This window comes from Mustelus asterias, chromosome 2, assembly GCF_964213995.1.
Source record: "Mustelus asterias chromosome 2, sMusAst1.hap1.1, whole genome shotgun sequence".
NCBI lineage: Eukaryota > Metazoa > Chordata > Chondrichthyes > Carcharhiniformes > Triakidae > Mustelus > Mustelus asterias.
In genome coordinates, this window is record NC_135802.1 from 157,072,283 (window position 1) to 157,092,936 (window position 20,654).

Below are 20,654 nucleotides of genomic sequence, written 5' to 3' on the forward strand. Positions count from 1 at the left end.
TAAGGACAGCAGATTTCCCTCCCCAGAATGAGCCAGCTGGGTTTTATTTTCCCCAACAATCGACAATGTTTTCAGGGTCACCTTTACTGAGACTAGCTTTTCAATTCAGGATTTGTTAATTGTCTTTAAATTCTGCCGTGGTGGGATTTGAACCCATGGCCCCAGCATGTTAACCTGGACCTCTCTAGATTACTGGCCCAGTGACATTCCTCCTACACCAACATGTCCTCCCAGTAGGTAAGAGGAATCAGAACATGGGGAAGGTATATCCAATACTGAAGAGTGTAGATGGTGTGGAATTATGGCCACAGTTTGACTTTATGCTGCAATTGGAGAAAGATGAAAAGCTTCTCTTCTTCCAGAGCTTTCTCTTTGTGTTATGTTTAAATAGTAATCAGGTCTCAAGTGAGACTAAAAAGAACAATGAAAAAACACGTCAGCTACCCTGTGTCATGTCATGATGCCATCTATTTATCATATAATCAGCTCCATATATCCCAGCTTGTCATAGCCTGCAATGTGGTACAGTTTACAAAATGGACATCATTTGTTCAGTACGAGGCGACAGTAATAATCATAGAATCCCTACCGTGCAGAAGGAGGCCATTCAGCCCATCGATTCTGCACCAAATCTCCAACAGAACATCTTACCCAGGCCTTATCCTTGTAAACCCACATAATCCCCCTAATTTAACATGGCCAATCCACCTAACCTGCAGATCAGACAGTGCTCCCACGCCAAATAATATGATCAACACCACCTTCCTTGGACCTACACAATGTAAGATTGAGCTCAAAACAGGATGGACACACACACTCACTCACTCACTCTCTCTCTCTCTCACACACACACACACACACACACACACACACACACACTCACACTCACTCACTCACTCACTCACACTCTCTCTCTCTCTCTCTCTCACACACACACACTCACTCACTCACTCACTCACACTCTCTCTCTCTCACACACACACACTCACTCACTCACTCACTCACTCACTCACTCACTCACTCACTCACTCACTCACACACACACACACTCAGGTGGCATTGAACCTGTGTCGAATCATTGGGGGAATTCACACAACCAAAGCTTTGATGCAGGCACGTTGCAGCTCGATTAGAATCACTGGTCACAGTGAATCCTATGTTTTTACAGATTGATTATATGATTTGGAAAGAGAGTTTGTCTGTCATCAGCGGGAAAGCAATTTGCTTGGTTTGGAGACATTGTTCTGTGGGATAAGTCCACTGAGTCGCTTTCCCTGATCTTATCTGTAATGGAGTCATAACAGTGCCCCTTCACGGTGCATGAGCAAACAAATGTGTTGGATAAAAATTTGAAATACAAGCATCACTGTATTGGAAAATAAATTGAATTGGATGCAAGGATAAAAGATTTAAAGCAACTCACACAACCTTGCTATGTTTTCTTATCAGTTCAGAGAGTATCGTGTTGGCATTTGAAGTAAAGAAAGTCGATTGTTACTTGATATGAGTTGTGTCTCACAACCCTTGGCAGATTATGGTGCCGATTTTCTCCTTCATTGCTCCTGGCGCTCTCGACCTGCACATATCTGTTGTTCTTCATAGTTTTTATGCTTTTAAAAAGATTTGGCTGCCAAATCAGATTCTCACTGAGGCATGGGCTGGAGAATTGGGCTTGTAGAGCAGTGAACCCAAATTGTGGTCCTCCTGCCTCTCTTCCCGTTCATTTTAGGGAATAGGGTGTGGGAAGCGCTGAATAGGTGACTTCTGTCAAATCCGCACTCCTGGTTGGAGAGACACTGTGTAGGAGCAGAGCTACTGTCTGGACCGAGGGCAGGAAGACCACTTGTACTGGTTTGAAACTGTAGAACAAGACGCTAGACTGGGCAGCACGGTGGCACAATGGTTAGCACTGCTGCTTCACAGCTCCAGGGGCCTGGGTTCAATTCCCGGCTTGGGTCACTGTCTGTGTGGAGTTTGCACCTTCTCCTCGTGTCTACGTGGGTTTCCTCCAGATGCTCCGGTTCCCTCCCACAGTCCAAAAGATGTGCTGATTAGGCTGCTTGGCCATGCTAAATTGCCCCTTAGTGTCCCAGAGTGTGTATGTTAGAGGGATTAGCAGGGTAAATATGTGAGATTTCGGGGATAGGGCCTGGGTGGGATTGTTGTCGGTGCAGACTTGATGGGCCAATTGGCCTCCTTCTGCACTGTAGGGATTCTATGGTTTAAGACAATGGCATCAAAATTGAAGGGGGGAAGTTATTAGGTGAAGGCATCACTATATGCTTATTTCAGTGGGGATAAGAAGTTAAATCTAAACAGCGAAGTTTGAACTGATTAGAATTTTGAACTATCTAAATTTCATTTTTTTTATCTTGGAAAGTTACACTTCAAACCCTTGGGTGTACCACGGTCATTTATTTAGCACATGCAAATAAAACCCTGACGTATTCTGGTGTTGCTCATCATTGCGCGTCTCTCTCGTTAATCTCTCATCCTGTATTAAAGGTCACACGATCACTGAAACTCTAGCCGTGGCTTTGAGGGTGGCAGAAGAAGCAGTGGAAGAGGCCATCACCAAGGCAGAATCCTTCAGCGACAGCCTGGTGAGTTCCTGGGTGCTTCTACTTGGGCCACAGTCGGGAATTTGTGGACGGAAGGGGTTAAAATTGGATTGGCTCGGTTAGGCTCCAAGCTTTCTGCCCAACTACATCTGGAAGCTCAAAAGGGTGAAATCTTTCCGGGATCAGTGCACGCAGGCAGCGGAAATGCTTATTTCTTCTGCTTTCCATTAATTAGGATCCCTCGAGGTGTATTTAAGAATGGTAACCTGACGGATGTGGCTGTAAATAGGTTTATCACCAGAAATAAGCATCTTTTTTTTGATTTGGGTGTCCAATCCTCCTCCAGCTGTGAATAACATGATCACAGAGTCACAGAATTCTACAGTGCAGAAGAGGCCCTTCGGCCCATCAAGTCTGCACCGACGCATGAAAGGCCCTGACCCCCCCCACCTAATCCCACTTGCCAGCACTTGGTCCATAGCCATGAATGTTATGGCATGCCCAAGTACTCATCCAGGTACTTTTTAAAGGATGTGAGGCATCCCGCCTCCACCACCCTCCCAGGCAGCGCATTCCAGACCCTCACCACCCTCTCAGTAAAAATGTTTTCCCTCAAATCCCCCTTAAACGTCCCATCCCTCACTTTTAACTTGTGTCCCCTCATAACTGACCCTTCAACTAAGAGGAACAGCTGCTCCCTATCCACTCTGTCCATGCCCCTTATAATCTTGAACACCTCGATCAGGTTGCCCCTCAGTCTTCTCTGCTCCTGAGAAAACAACCCAAGCCTATCCAACCTCTCCTTATAACTTAAATATTCCATCCCAGGCAACACCCTGGAGAATCTCTTCTGCACCCCTTCCAGTGCGATCACGTCCTTCCTGTAACGTGGCGACCAGAACTGCACGCAGTGCTCCAGCTGTGGCCTCACCAAAGTTTTATACAACTCCATCATGACCTGTCTGCTTTTGTAATCCATACCCCGATTGATAAAGGCGAATGTGCCATATGGCTTTTTCACCCCCCTATTAACCTGTCTTTCTGCCTCCAGGGTAAATTGGGATTATGGAGATAGGGCCTGAGTGGGATTGTGAAGAAGAAAGTAAAATCCCCTCAGCATCTCTGTTTCACTGAACCATAGAATCTCTACAGTGCAGAAGGAGGCCATTCAGCCCATCGTTTCTGCACCAACCACAAGCCCACCCAGACCCTATCCCCATAACCCCACATATTTACCCTAGCTAGTCTCCCTGACATTAAGGGGCAATTTAGCATGGCCAATCCACCTAACCCGCACATCTTTGCACTGTGGGAGGAAACCGGAGCAGCTGGAGGAAACCCACGCAGACATGGGGAGAACGTGCAAACTCCACACGGACAGTGACCCAAGGAAGGAATTGAACCCAGGTCCCTGCGCTGTTAGACAACAGAGTTAACCACTGCGCCACCGTGCCACCCCAGTAACATCACCTCCCATTCTTCTGAACTCCGATGGATACAAACCCACCCTGTGCAACACTTCCTCATAAGATAACTCCCCTCATCCCAGAAATCAGAAGTGAACCTTCTCTGAACTGCTTCTAACGAATGACGTCCTTTATGTTTGTTTTTAGGAAAAGCAGAGCGAGAGCCATTATTTACAAGAGCACAAAGAGGAACTGATTGAAGAACTTGCCACGACGATAATGCAGAAGGTCTGTGTGTTTTACTGGGAGATATCGCAAGAGACATGAATTATTATCCCAGTACAAACCAAGCTGTTTACAGCATCCAGTCGTGTTATATTTCGCAAAGGATTTCAAGAACTAAAAAAACTGTTAACAGATATTGAACAGTTTCACTGTGGTCCTCACTAATGTGATCTCATGATCCAAAGGGCAGCACGGTGGCACAGTGGTTAGCACTGCTGCCTCACAGCGCCAGGGACCCGAGTTCGATTCCCAGCTTGGGTCACTGTCTGTGTGGAGTCTGCACGTTCTCCCCATGTCTGCGTGGGTTTCTTCTGGTTTCCTCCCACAGTCCGAAAGACATGCTGGTTCGGTGCATTGGCCATGCTAAATTCTCCCTCAGTGAAACCAAACAGGCTCCGCGGTGTGGTGACTCGGGGATTTTCGCAGTAACTTCATTGCAGTGTTAATGTAAGTCTACTTGTGACACTAATAGAAACATAGAAGATAGGAGCAGGAAGAGGCCATTTGGCCCATCGACCCTGCTCCGCCATTCTTCACGATCATGGCCAATCGTCCAACTCAATAGCCTAATCCTGCTTTCTCCCCATAACCTTTGATCCCATTTGCCCCAAATGCTATATCCAGCCGCCTCTTGAATACATTCAATGTTTTGTCATCAATAAAATAAACTTAAACTTAAAATTGCCAGCATGATATAGGCCCCAAAAGAGGCCCCTGTGGGAAGTGGTGAACCTTGCACTGTTGCATTAAGGGTGCTGTTCTGATTCTGGATGGGCTGAAGGGCAGTATTATGGGTAACTCTATTATATTTAATAGTGACCGTTTGTAACAACATTGATTTCCTACATTGCAGCAGCGAAACTATTCACTTCCCGGGTCTAAACCCTGTAGTAAATTGGCTCCAACGAGAAACAGTTTATTAACATACGCACAAGATAAGGGTCTAGACAGAGCTAATATATATCTACTCTCCTGTCCTCCCCTGCCCCAACTGAGGTTCCACCCAGGACGTGCACCCTCGCTTCTGATTGGCTCGGTTTCCCACGCAGCCTCTCCATAGGGTCCAACCCAATCATGTGACCCTCAAAGGATCGTCCCCTTAAAGGGGCCACGTTACCACAAACCCAAACGGGGAAACACTGTGATGCTGCTGTATTTAAATATTGGCCGTAATTCTCCAGCCTTTCACACCCACCGTCACGAGGACGGAGAATTTGGCGCTCAGCCAACTCTTCATTTGCTTCAGTGGGCACAGAGAATCCCACCGCGTGAACGGTCGGAGTATCCCACCCATTGTCTATCTTTTCTTTTGTCCATCGAGAGACTCCTGATGCGAGTGGTCCCCTTCCATTCATTGCAGGTGATAAAGAGGAAGAAATCTCTGAGTGGACTGACTGACTCGGAATCCGAACAGCCACACTCACATTCCAGAGCCTCGGCCTATCCAGTCTCCAACAAGGAAGATGCCGTCCCTTCCCGCGAGAGCTATAGAAGGATATCAAATCTGTGGGTGAGTTGGAGAGAATTATCTCGACCTTCCGCTTTCCAGTTGCAGCCAACTGACTCTTTGTAGAAGACTTCTTCTTTCCCTCTGAGTTTTTTTTCATTCTTTGGTGGGGTGTGGGCATCGCTGGCTGGGCCAGCATTTGTTTCCCATCCCTAATTGCCCCTTGAACTGAGTGTCTCGCTCGGCCATTTCAGATGGCAGTTGAGAGTCAACCGCATTGCTGTGGCTCTGGAGTCACGTGTAGGCCAGACCGGGTAAGGACGGCAGATTTCCTTCACTAAAGGACATTATTGAACCAGATGGGTTTTTCCGACAATCGACAATGGTTTCACGGTCATCAGTAGAATCTTAATATCAGGTATTTTATTGAATTCAAATTTCACCATCTGTTGTGGTGGGATTTGAACCGGGTCCCCAGAGCATTACCCTGGATCTCTAGGTTACTACTCCAGTGACAATACCACTGCCTTCTGGAAGTGTTTTCACCCATTATGGGATGTGGGCCTCCTCATAGTTTTTCACGTGGGAATTGCGCAGTATACTGACAGACTGACATGACGTGTTGTCAGAAGGAAAAAACAGTTAAAATCCCAGTAATGCAGGCACCAGTAATACTGGAATTCCAGTTTAAGGTAACCAAGACCAGTTCAGACAAGTCTTATTATTTTTTTTTCCCTTTTGGCTAATGGTTGACTGGGTACCTCTCCCACTCTTACGCCTGCCATGGGCAGGTTGGAAGGAGTGGTAGATTGATTATAAAATTGTTTGGGAGCATCATGAACATTTCTTTCGCGAGCAGCAAGTCCAGGAGTGGGACTCGAACCCACTTTCCGCTCAGAGGTAGGGTCACCAACCACTGAGCTACAAAACCTCCAGGAGGATGGAGGGGTCATATTTGCCGCAAACACCAGAAATCTGATTGGACACAGTGTTGCATTGCCTGCAGGTAGCCTGAACATCACTGGTCTATGACCAAACACTGTTTTCCTGCAGAAATGCTGAGCAAATCTTTGTCTGTGGCCGGATTGGTCCTTTTGCTGGTCCGTCAGATTTCCCAACATTCCCGTGTTGATTCCAGTGGTGGGCGGAACCAAAGATTCCCACTGTACAAGGTGGAAGTGAGTCATAGAAGCATAGAATCCCGACAGTGCAGAGAGAGGCCATTTGGCCCATCGAGTCTGCACCGACAACAATCCCACCCATAACGCATATCCCCATAACCCTAACTAGTCTGCCTGACACTAAGGGGCAATTTATCACGGCCAATCCACCTAACCCACACATCTTTCGGACTGTGGGGAGGAAACCGGAGCACCCGGAGGAAACCCACGCAGACATGCGCAGAATGTGCAAACTCCACACAGACAGTGACCCAAACCGGGAATCAAATCTGGGCCCCTGGCGCTGTGAGGCAGCAGTGCCAAACACTGTGCCACCGTGCTGCCCTTGTGCCACCGTGCCATCATGAGGCTTTTGTTAAAAATCACAATTCCGTCATGTATGATGGTCCTGAGAATTTGCCAGGTTACTTTTAAAAGAAAATTTACCCCAGTTTCTATGTGATCTTACCAATAGGAATCTATCACGCCAAAGTTCCTTGACATGTTCATTTGTCTATGTAAGAACAGGGGTGAAGCCATACACTGCACCCAATTATTACCCAATTACCCTTCGGAGGGTAAAGATGTGTCTGTTGTTGTTCAGTGGATTTTGTTCTATGGAATATGACAAGACTTGCATGTGTAGATTGTGACACCAAGCACTCTGATACTTCATAGCAGCGTTTAGTAGGTTGGCAAAAACCACCAAAACCTGCATAGAGAGGAAGGAAATTTGAGTGTCAGTTATATACGGCTTTGAACTCACAGTCGTCCAGCTGTGACCCCAAAGATTTTACCATCAGACCCACTGTAGAGACACTTACTTCACCAAATGACCTCTTTTTACAGGCTGCACGGTGGTACAGTGGTTAGCACTGCTGCCTCACAGTGCCACGGGACCCGGGTTCAATTCCGGCCTCAGGTCACTGTCAATATGGAGTTTGCACGTTCTCCCCGTGTCTGCATGGGTTTCCTCCAGGTGCTCCGGTTTCCTCCTACAGTCCATAGCTGTGCGGGTTAGGTGGATTGGCCATGTTAAATTGCCCCTTAGTGTCCTAGGATGTGTAAGTTAGAGGGGTTTGCGGGGTAAATATGTGGGGTTACAGGGATAGGGCCTGGGTGGGATTGTGGTCAGTGCGGACTCGATGGGCCGAATGGCCTCCTTCTGCACTGAAGGGATTCTATTCTATTCTATGATCTATGAGTCTCTCATTTCTACGTTGAATTGGAAAGGATCATAGTTCCATTGCTGTGTCCCACAACAGATGGCTGTTTGGGCGTGGTCTGTACTTTGCTCATTGCAAACAGCGGCTAAGTCATATGGCCTACATACCTGAGCATTGCACTGACATTGATGAGTCCTGGTGAGTGCAAGACAAAAAGATTCGACATATCTCTTATTTTCAGCAATGTTCTAGTTCTGTACTGCCAATCAAATATTCATGAGCTACCACAAATCAGGGATGTATTTGAGGGCAAATCTTTGGGAAACCTACATCCTTATCTGGAGACAATTCGCTACTCAATGGGAGGGCGGCAAAACAGGTCAAAGGCAAAGTTTAAGTTTATTTATTATTGTCACAAGCAGACTTGCATTAACACTGAAATGAAGTGACTGTGAAAATCCCCTAGTTGCCACACTCCAGCGCCTGTTCGGGTACACAGAGCGAGAATTTACCATGGCCAATCCACCTAACAGCACGTCTTTGAACACTAAGGGGCAATTTAGCATGGCCAATCCATCTAACCTGCACATCTTTGGATACTAAGGAGCAATTTAGCATGGCCAATCCACCTGACCTGCACATCTTTAATCACTAAAGAGCAATTTAGCACGGCCAATCCATCTAACCTGCACATCTTTGGATACTAAGGAGTAATTTAGCATGGCCAATCCACCTGACCTGCACACAGTTGGACAACTTCAGTTAAGCAATACAAGAAGATATCAGCAAAATGCTGCAGATGCTGGAAAACTGAAATAGAAAGAGAAACGGGTGGAAACATTCAGCAGGTCTGGCAGCGTCTGCAGAGAGATAAACAGTGTTAACCTTTCAGGTTAATGACCTTTCACCAGAAGTAGGTCTGAGGATAGCCTGGTCATAGAAGTAGGTTTAACAGAGTATCTTAAAGGACAAGAGAGAGATGGAGATATTTCGGGAGGGGATTCCAGGGTGTATGGTCCCGATAGCAGAATCTAGAAAGAATCTTCACTTTTACAGGTGAGAGGAATGCTGGTGTATTTCTGAGCCAGATCGGTAAGTCTCAGCTTTGTTTGGAGGATGTTGCCATCTGCTGGACAACTCCTGTTGCTTTTCCATCAATCTGTTCCTCAAGTTCCCACACTGCACAGAATCAGAAGAGGAACACGGAGGAGGGCAGCTGTTTGATCTATTTTAGAAATAACCAATCACTCCGTAATGCTGACCAGTGTCAAAGAACAAAGAAAAGTACAGCACAGGACCAGGCCCTTCGGCCCGCCAAGCCTGTGCTGATCATGATGCCCGAATTAAACTAAAAAAACCTTCTGCCTTTACTCGGTCCGTTTCCCTCTATTCCCTCCCCCTATTCATCTTACCCATCCAGATCCCTCTTAAATGGTGCAAATGTTGTTTTAAATAATTCCAGTAACTTTGTCTCCACCATCCTGTCAGGAATTGTGTGATTGGATTGGATTGGATTGGAGTTGATTTGATTTATTATTGTCACATGTGTTGGGATACAGTGAAAAGTATTGTTTCTTGCACACTATTCAGGCAAAACATACCGTTCATAGAGTACATAGGGGAGAAGGAAAGGAGAGGGTGCAGAATATAGTGTTACAGTCATAGCTAGGGTGCAGAGAAAGATCAGGTAATGTAAGGTAGGTTTGTGAAGAGATTGAAATAGGATATTATTGGAGAGTTTAGAGAAGCATAGGAACTAGAAGCAGGAGTAGGCCATTCAGCCCTTTGAGCCTGCTCCACCATTCATTTTGATCATGGCTGATCATTGAATTCAATGTCCTGATCCCCCCTTCCCCCCATATCAGAGTTAGAGTACAGTTTTAAAAGCATGGAGTGAGGGTAAAAGATAGAATTGGAGCATATACTGGGGACAAATCGCAAGAAGTCACCAGCGCTGTCTTGAAACTTGAGGTGGAACTTTCCAACATAATTTGCATTTTTCCATTTTAAACCAACTCCACCAATCTGAAGGTTTGATTAACGTATTCCTTTTAAGGGTGTAGGGCTCAAGTTTCTTGAATCTTCCTTGGTAACCCAATTGTTGCCAGCTGTAATGGCAGTGACTAAGTGGATCAGACTATCTATCAGCAAATAATGCATATGAAAGCTTTATCATCATCATTATTTTGGTTATTGCTCCCTCAGATACGCTGTTAAATGTTACAAACTCATTAATGTAAAGAGAAAGAACCAAAATCAGCTCAAGTCTCTGTTCCTGATCTCATGGGCCCAGCTTAAACTATATCAATGTTGGAAGACAAGAGACAAAAAAAAACGAATCTCCTGCCTGCCAATTTGAAAATGTACCATTTATCCCAATTCTCTGCTTCCTGTCTGTTAACCAGCCCTCTATCCATGCTAACATATCAACCCCAACTCTATGAGCCTTTACCTATTGTTTAGCCCCTTATCGAATGCCTTTTTGGAAATCCAAGTACACTACATCTGCTGGTTCCCTTTGATCTACCCTGCTAGTTACATCCTCAAAAAACTCTAAGCATGTTTTCCCTTTCATAAAACCACGTTGACTTGTTCTATTCAAACTCTGCTTTTCCAAGTGCATTGTTAAGACTTCCTTAATAATAGATACCAGCATTTTCTCGATGACTGATGTCAGACTAACTAACCTGTAGCTTCCTGTCTTCTCTCTCCCTCCTTTCTTAAAAACTAAAGAATTTTCAAAAGTCATAACCAGTACATCCACTATCTTTGCAGCTATCTCTTATAGAACCTGAGGGTGTACACCATCTGTTTGTGGTTCCTTGAGCTTTATACTCTCCAGTACTTTGTCTCAACTGATATTAATTACCTTAATTTCCTCACTCATATTAGTCCCTCGTTCACCCTCTATTTCTGGTATGTATCTTGTGTCTTCGATTGTGAAGACAGATGCAAAGTGTTTGTTCAACATCTCTGCCATTTTGTCATTTCCCATGATAGGTTTCCTGTCTCTGCTTCTTTAGCTACTCTCTTCCTTTTTATACACTTATAAAAGCTTTTATGTTCTATTTCTATATTCCTGGCTAGTTTACTCTCATACTGATCAACCTTTTGGTGACCCCAAAACACTCCTGATCCTCAGACTTACTTTACAACATTATGAGCATCTTCTGTTAATCTAACACCATATTTAACGTCCTTAATTAGCCACAGATGGATCTTTCTTGCGGAGTTTATATTTTTCAATATAATGTATTTTTGTTGGATATTTCAAATTTATTTTAGCTTTTAACAATTGAGCAATGATTAAACATGACAAGATACAATTCTTAACTGCTAACCTATCGCTATGAGTCCTAATCAAGAAATATTTCTCTGTAGACTTAAATGTCTCTTATAATTTATTAGCAAAACTTGCTTGTCTGAGGTTAACTGTCCTGGAGCTTTCAGAAAGTGTTTGGAGAGAGAGAGACAGACAGAGAGACACTTGTTTCTTCTGGCAGCCCAGGCAGCAACTGCTTATAATTTAAAATGAAACTGAAACTTTTTCTTTCCTGCAAGCTTAGTTCCTCCCATAAGCACATAACTGTCTCTGTCAATCAAACTAATCAAAACTCTACTCTAAAACCCTAGGGGGAGCCTAAGTAAATGCAAATGCATTAGCTCTGCTTTAACAAACCCACCATGTCTAAAATGAGTACTTATCTTGTTCTCCCAGCCACTAATTTAAAGGTTTTCCTAGACAGATCAGCACCCTGCAAAACACAGTTGAATATTAAACATATCCCTTACAAGAAACATGATATAAATATGTTTCTTAAAGGTACAGTATCATCACAAGAGAAATCTTTGTCTCTATGTTCAGATGGGACTGGGGTGGTAGTGATCTAAAAAGTGCAGGACGAACTTTAAAGCAGAATTCTTTGAATTAACCTGATCCTGGCAGATCCCCAGCACAAAATCTATTTACTTGCATCTCTGCAATTTTCCCACCTCCATCACGACCTCAGCCCATCTACCACTGATAGCCCTATTCATGCCTTTGGCACTTGACTACCTTACTGCGCCCTTGCTCAGCCTCACATCCTCCGCCTTCCCTAAGCTTCATATCAGTGGCACAGCGGTTAGCACTGCTGCCTGACAGCACCAGGGACCCGGGTTCAGTTCCGCCCTCAGGTCTGTGCGGAGTTTGCACATTGTCCCCATGTCTGCGTGGGTTTCCTCCGGGTGCTCTGGTTTCCTCCCACAGTTCAAAGATGCGTGGGTTAGGTTGATTGGCCATGTTAAATTGACCCTAGTGTCAGGGGGATTAGCAGGGTAAATGTGTGGGTTACGGGAATAGGGCCTGGGTGGGATTGTGGTTGGTAGAGACTCGATGGGCTGAACGGCCTCCTTCTGCGCTGTAGGAATTCTATGATTCTATTTAAAACCATGCTACCTATAAATCATCCCTCACCAAGGGTCACTCACTCCTCCCATCAACCTTTGCTGACCTACACTGACTCCCCATTCCTCAAGTTTAAAATGTTCCATTCTTTCATTTAACAGCCTCCAGTTCCTCCCTCCCATCCTTCACTCTTTGGTCCGACCTCTAGTCTATCCATCTTACGCAATACTCACCCAGCGGTGGCCATGATCTCAGTCACCTTGGTCCCACACTTTGGAATCCTCTCCCTCAGTGTCCCACCCACCGCATCTACACCCTCTTCACCACCCCCACTTGCCCGCCAACCATCCTTCCTCCCCCCCCACCCCCCTCACACCACCACCACCACCACCATGGCCTCTCCATCTCCGTTTCCCCCTGAAGTTCCTATATGAAGCTTATATCTTTGAGCAAAGTCAAACCATTGACCTTCTAACTCTGAGCTGAAGGAGCCATTAACTGAACCAATAGTGTCTCATTGTGTGTTTTCCCTGAGGTTGCAGCTAGCAGTGTGCATTATCGATTGGAGTGTCACTGTGGAAAAGAATGTTCATTGGAAAGTGAGATTGTGAAAGGATTTATTTGTAGAAGTCTGGAATTCTTTTTTTATCACCAGAGACATAAGAAACACCAATCAGCAGAGGGTGTTATTTTCACAGAATCATAGAATCCCTACAGTGCTGAAGAAGGCCATTTGGCCCATTGAGTCTGTACCGTCAACAATGCCACCTGGGCCCTATCCATGTAACCCCACGCATTTATCCTGCTATCCCCCGGCACTAAGGGGCAATTTAGCATGGTCAACCTAATCTGCATGTCTTTCGAACTGTAGGAGGAAACCGGAGGAAACCCACACAGACCTGGGGAGAATGTGTAAACTCCAAACTCCACACAGACAGTGACCCAAGGCCAGAATTGAACCCGGGTCCCTGGCACTGCGAGGCAGCAATGCTAACCTCTGTGCCACCGTGCCGGATGATCACTTAGTCTCATTTTCAGGCCCAAATTAGGAAGCCTCCGCTTGGAGGCCAAGGGTCAACCGGTACTGGAGCTCAGGGTTCACCAGCACATTGGCGGCAGGGTGGTTGAGAGGTTCCAGGTGGAAAACAATGGCTGATGGCCTGTCCAACGGCCATTCTCATTCAGGAGCTCGGAGGGTGAGGATTAGGCAAGTTGCAAGGAAGGAAAGGGCTGCAATCAGGCTGGGGGTCAGCGATGGTCTTCGGGACTGTTGTGGAGCCAAGAGGGACAATCCTCCTGATTTCGCACTCATGCAAGTATTTCTTTTTAAACAAATGACTGCTTTTTTTTTATGGGTGGCACAGTGGTCAGCACTGCTGCTTCACAGCGCCAGGGACCCAGGTTCAATTCCGGCCTTGGGTCATGAACTGTGTGGAGTTTGCACATTCTCCCTGTGTCTGCGTGGGTTTCCTCCGGGTGCTCCGGTTTCCTCTCACAATCCGAAAGACGTGCTGGTTAGGTAGATTTCCATGCTAAATTGTCCTTTAGTATCCCAAATGAATAGGTTAGCGGGGTATATACGTGGGGTTATGGGGATAGGCTGTGGTAAGATGCTCTGTCAGAGAGTTGGTACAGACCCGATGGGCCAAATGCCCTCCTTCTGACAACAAGAATTCTATGATTCTATGGAACTTATCTTTTTGGTATCGACCTCCGTAGTTCCTTTAATGACCCCCTGGTTAGGTCTCATTAGGTCCAGCTATTCTTAATGCAACCAGCCTGCTGCTACCAGGGCAATCCAATTCCAGGAGGTTTGCCTCAAACTAGTGTTCAGTTTTCTAATGCTGATTTTAGACATGGGCTTGGATCTTGGAGCCTTTACCAATATGGCAGATGGTGCAATTACAGCGTAAAATCATAGAAACATAGAATCCCTACAGTGCAGAAGGAGGCCATTCGGTCATTTTGTCTGCAGCAACAACAATCCCATCCAGGCCCTATCCCCGTAACCCCATGTAATTATCCTACTGATCCCCCTGACACTAAGGGACAATTTAGCACGGCCAATCAACCTAACCTGCACATCTTTGGAATGTGGGAGGAAACCCGAGCACCCGGAGGAAACCCACGCAGACACCGGGAGAACAAGCAAATGAGTGCTCACGCCTGCTGTCCGCCATGTTGTATGTCTAGCTTCTGGTTTGACATCTGTAAACCCAGCACCGTGTCAATGAATCTCCAATCTAATGAATTGCCCGAAGCATGTAACTCACGCTTCTCCTCACCTTTGAGGCAGTGAACTTCTATATTGAAATGTCAGTCCACATCTCCTAGTTATTTTGTAGATCCATAATGGCAAACTTCTGCTCAATTATTCAATTGGTAGGAAGCAGCGATGGAACGCAGAGTGTTTTTTAATGTGTTCTCCCGAGCTTTGTTGACAGTGCCATGCGTCTCCACATGCAAGCAGATGCCCTTTTCTGTGCACCGAGTGTTTCAAATAGACCTCCGTCACGGGAACATGGCTGTCAGGGGCCCCTGTTCTGTCCAACAAGAATGTTTATCAGAGGCTTTCCTCTATTATTTAAACGCACACAGTGTTGAGTTTTTCCTGCAGCTGAAAGGTTATTGCAAAGAATGTTTCTCTGTTGCTTTGTAAATTGTTGTGTTGGGTAGTACTTGGCACAAGCTAAATTGTATTCTCAATGACTCAGTTACTGATTTTATTTCTTCCTTGTTTTCTTGTAACCACTTTCACCTCATCTCTCGGCAGGCTGTTATATTCAACTAATAAAGGTTTTCGTTTTTACCTTGTACTATTGGTTGGGAGTTTTGCCCCCCACCACCCCCGTGGCAGGTTTCCCACTGGCAGCTCACCCCTACAGGCAGAGTCTTCTGCTCTGGCCAAAGTCAATGGCCAGTTGCATTGCACACATCCAGTGCCACTGGGGAAGCCAACCCAGGGGGACGGAGTGGGGTTCATCCTTGGTGGGACTGGAAAATCCCACGGGTGGAAGGGAAAGGCTGGAAAATCCCAGCTGTTGTCAGGGATCACTGAACTCTTGCACAGTATTGTTCTATGATTCTATATCATAGGGTGGTTCTTGTCAAAATGTCTCTGCACGAGGAGCGGCAGTGGTTAGCACGGCTGCCTCACAGCGCCAGGGACCCAGGTTCAATTCCCGGCTTGGGGTGACTGTCAGTGTGCAGTCTGCACGTTCTCCCCGTGTCTGCGTGGGTTTCCTCCGGGTGCTCCGGTTTCCTCCCACAGGCTGAAAGAAGAAGCCCATGATATAGAATCATAGAACAACACCGTGCAAGAGTTCAGTGACCATTGACAACAGTCGAGATTTTCCAGCCCTTCCCTTCCACCCGCGGGATCTTCCAGTCCCGCCAAGGATGAACCCCCTCACCCTCCCACCCCCTGGGTTGGCTTCCCCAGTGGCACTGGTAGCACGCAATGCAACTGGCCATTGACTTCAGCCAGGGCAGAAGACCCTGCCTGTAGGGGTGAGCTGCCAGCGGGAAATCTGCCACGGGGGGGGCAGGGGGGGCAAAACTCCCAACCAATAGTACAAGGTAAAAACGAAAACCTTCATTAGTCAAATGTCACAGCATGCTGTGAGATGAGATGAAAGTGGTTAGGTGAATTGGCCATGCTAAATTCTCCCTCAGTGTACCCTATGCCGGAGTGTGGCGACTAGGGGATTTTCACAGTAACTTCATTGCAGTGTTAATATAAGCCTACTTTTTTTCTATTCATTCATGGGATATGGGCGTCACTGGCCGGCCAGCATTTATTGCCCATCCCTAGTTGCCCTTGGTGGGCAGATGAGAGTCAATCCCATTGCTGTGGCTCGGGAGTCACATGTAGGCCAGACCAGGTAAGGATGGCGGATTTCCTTCCCTAAAGGACATTAGTGAAGCAGATGGGTTTTTCTGACAATCGACAATGGTTTCATGGTCATCAGTAGATTCTTAATTCCATGTTTTATATTATTGAAATCAAATTCCACCATCTGCCATGGCAGGATTCGAACTTGTGATACTAATAAGTAAACTTTAAAACTGATCACTGCAAGGTGTGTGGTGCAATGTGACTGTGAACCATTCCTGAAAAATGTTCTTTGCTGGGCTGCATCGTAGATTGGCAGTGATTGCTAGAAAAATGCTTAATGCTCTCATGCTGATGTTATACTGTTCTGAGTGCACACTGGGACTATGATGAGCTGGCCTCTTGCTGGTGGTTGTATATCATGAAGCTGTAAGCCTCTCTGTAATTCCCTGAGATGCAAATGTTGCTGAATAGTTGCATCCCATTGCACATAGGCCCTAAATCCTGCAGATTGCAATTCCTGCAGTAAATTCTGGAGACCAGTGTCCATCAGCTGCCAGACACTCCACTCAATGTTTGAGCCAAGTGACCAAACCATCTGGGGCCAAGGTGATGGGGTGGGTGGAAGGGAGAGACATGGGTGATCAACCTTTCAAGATCCCATCCTTCCCAACCTCCAGTGACCTGTGAGAGGGAGCCAATGGCCGGAATTCTCTGATCTCACCCCATGGTTGGGATCCTCCGGTCAAAACATTAAAAGGGTGGAATTTTCCAGCCCCAAGACCGGAAATTCCCACCCGAGGTCAACGGACTTTTAAATGGTCCGCCGAAATTTCTGCCCTGCCTGTTAGGTTTCCTGCGGCGGACGGGACCAGTAAATCTCGCCCAAGGCTTCCCTTCCTGGACCTCTTTTGTCCTCGGCTCCTTGGAGTGGGCCTGGTGTCTGAGCCATAACCCCTTCTCCACTCAGTCCCATAATTAAAATAACAATCGGGCCTTGATGGCATCATCAAAGAAGCCGTCCACTGGCTCCCCCGTTAAAATATCCGAGACAAAAACAGAAAGTGTTGGAAAATCTCAAGAGGTCTGACAGCATCTGTGGAGAGAGAATAGAGGCAATGCTTTGAGTCAGGATGACTCTCCGTCAGAGCTGAGACTCTGTTCTAAATACGAGTCAACAATTTGCCATTATGAACAGCAGGAGATAATAATCGGAAAGTAGTCACGGTGATTGATTTTCTTTATACCACTTTGTTGAGTCAGAAACATACAAACTAGAAGCAGGAGTAGGCCATTCGGCCCTTCGAGCCTGCTCCATCATTCATTATGATCATGGCTGATCATCAAATTCAATTGGCAGGACTTTACGGCCTCGCTCATCACGAAACCGTAAAATTCCACCTGAAGTCAACGGTCTTTTCCGTTGTCCGCCCTGCGCCCACTCCAATTCCCATGGCAGATGGGGCAGTAAAATTCCGGCCAATATCCTGATCCCAATCTCCCTCCTTATCTCTTAATCCGTTTAGCCCCAAGAGCTATTTCTCATTCCTTCTTGAAATCAGACAACGTTTTGGCCTCATCTACTTTCTGTGGTCATGAATTCCACACATTCACCACCCTCTGGGTGAAGAAATTTCTCCTCACCTCAGTTTTAAAAGGTTCACCCCTTATCCTCAAACTATGACCCCTAGTTCTGGACTCCCCCACCATTGGGAACATTCTTTCTGAATCTACCCTGTCTAACCCTGTTAGAATTGTATAAGTTTCAAGGAGATCCTCTCTCACTCTTCTGAACTCCAATAAATACAATCCTAATGTAGAAAACATTCTGATAATGCCACTGTCAAGACAAACTTTGTCTCAGATGACTATTGATAAAACTTATAGTGTCACAAGTAGGCCTACATTGACACTGCAATGAAGCTAGTGTGAAATCCCCTAGTCACCACACTCCGGCGCCTGTTTGGGTACACTGAGGGAGAATTTAGCATGGCCAGTGCACCTAACCAGCACGTCTTTCGGACTGTGGGGGGAAACCGGAGCACCCGGAGGAAACCTACGTAGACACGGGGAGGCACTGTGTGCGAACTCCACACAGACAGTGACCCAAGCTGGGAGTCGAACCTGGGTCCCTGGAGATGTGAGGCAGCGGTGCTAACCACTGTGCCACCGTGCTGCCCCAATTTGGTGGTTGTTCCTCTAAAAAGATTCAGCGTGGGTCCGGGTTGATAACTCCGAGATGAAATTGTTGGGCCAAGGCTCCTGTAATAAACAGGCAATTATCAGTTTAAGTCTATCACCTCAACATAATAGTCACTGCTATTGTCATTTTCCATTATGTTCAAGAAAAGGTCAATGCTATTTTAATTCCCCTGATCTGATTTGGGTAATTTCTGCGTTTTTTCTGTTTCTGCTCATCCGCTTCCGTCGAGCTGATATTTTCTTCATTATATTAAGCATGTTTGCACGGTGCGTTATAATATATTGATTTGTGTTGCTACGTTACCCGGCCACACTAAATTTTTAATCTAAAATTCAGTTTCATGTGCTTCCCTAAGTTGGTTGTGCTGAATATTTAATATAACCTAGCGGGTCATTCGAATGTCATTGTGAAGCTTGGCTGTGTTCATTAATGTAAATTATGGTTCCTGATTAATCTACATAATGGTGAATTGGCAATTTCTGTCCTGATTCTTCCACAACACAAGCATCCTCATAGGAACAAAGGCTTTTCATTAATGTTTTCCTCTAGCGCTGAGAGCGCAGATGGTTTGAGCATCCAGATGTGCCCAGATGGCGACATAGTATGGATTTTTCCGACTTATCTAGCTCTGCCAGGAAATGTACATCATTTGAGAAAAAGTTATTAGACAACAGAGAGTGCGGGAGATTTATTTTAAGTCTGAGCAGCAATCTTCCATTAGAGTAGTAATTCCTGTGAATGCATGGCCCACTCTTACTGACTGCTATTGGCTCATGTGTAAAGTTTCCAGGGGTGATCTTACCAGCTCGTCATGCCGGGCGATGGGTGGGGCGAGCTGGTAAGATCGCAAGAGAGGCGAAAAAATGGGTTCGCGCCCAGTTTCTTACCTGCCCCAATCGGCCGGTGTAATCAGCAAGGCTGATTTTAATACTTAAATTTCCATTTATGCCTGGGACATAATTGTCTGGGCTCACTTGCCTGAACAGCTTCAGCTGGTGGAGGTCCTCACCAGCGAGGATCACGTATGGTCCCCACCATCGGGGTCCTGACATGATGGCCTTGCCAGTGGGACCAGAGGCCACTGAGGTCCCCCAGGTGGTTGGGGACAGGGCCGAGCAGTGCCCCTTGGGCAGTATCAGCTTGGCACTGCCAGTCTGGCACTGCCCACTGGGCACTCTGACACTCATGATGTGGAGATGCCGGCGTTGGACTGGGGTAAACACAATAAGAAGTTTAACAACACCAGGTTAAAGTCCAACAGGTTTATTTGGTAGCGAAAGCTTGTGTGGCTTTTGCTACCAAATAAACCTGTTAGACTTTAACCTGGTGTTGTTAAACTTCTCACTCTGACACTGCCAGGCTGGAACCCTGGGATGGTGTTGGTTACAGAATGTGTCTGTTGAAGATGTCTTCATGGGGCCTGATTTTACCAAACCTCCGCGCCCGTTTTCAGGTGTGAAATCGCAGTAAAGTTGGACGTCGGGCCTATACCGCGATCTGCACCCGATTCCGAACAGATCGCGGCTTTACCGACACCTGATTCGGGCGCGGGTCCGGCCCGCGCCCGAATTGGGCGGCCCGACAATTTAAATGCATTTGCATGCATTTAAATCGACTTAATGAACCGTGCGCCCAACTCTACCGCCAAATCCCACTTTACCGTCTTCTGGTCCGATGCGGATCCGCGCTCTAATCGACCTGCCGAATAAAAATCCGAAGTCGCCGCTGCAGCCTCCAAAGAGCGGGGTTAGAGACTGCAACGGCTCTCTGACCCAGCTCCTCCTCTGGCAGGGGGGGGTGGGGGGAGGGGGGGGAGGGGGGTGGGAGGAAGAGAGGGGGTGTGATGTATCATCCTCTGGGAGGGGGGCGGGGTGCTGCCACTCTGTGGCCGATCGGTGGGGAGGGAGGGGGCAGGGGGTTCCGCTGCCACTCTACGGCCGATCCCTCCTCCCCACCGGAGGAACGAATCCCTCCTCTCCGGAGTGGCTGCATACTTCAAACACCACGACTGTCATTATTCACCTCAGCGGAACGCTGAACAGATACTCTCTCTCTCTCTCTCTCTCTCTCTATCTGAAACTCTCTCTCTCTATAGCGGAACCTCCTGCCCCCTCTCTCCCCACCAATCGGCCGCAGAGTGGCAGCGGCACCCCTCCCCCAGAGGATGATACGTCACACCCCCCCCCCTCCCCGATGATCTGGGT

At 46.7% G+C, this 20,654-nt stretch overlaps 1 protein-coding gene across 1 annotated transcript in view; it reads left to right on the top strand.

Moving 5' to 3' along the window:
• LOC144481325 (rab effector MyRIP-like) overlaps positions 1 to 20,654 on the top strand; it is a 334,837-nt gene that overhangs the window by 263,205 nt on the left and 50,978 nt on the right. The window contains exons 5-7 of the mRNA XM_078200738.1: positions 2,506 to 2,603; positions 4,175 to 4,255; positions 5,613 to 5,762. Coding sequence (XP_078056864.1) covers positions 2,506 to 2,603; positions 4,175 to 4,255; positions 5,613 to 5,762 — 329 coding nt within the window. The remainder of the gene's footprint in view (positions 1 to 2,505; positions 2,604 to 4,174; positions 4,256 to 5,612; positions 5,763 to 20,654) is intronic.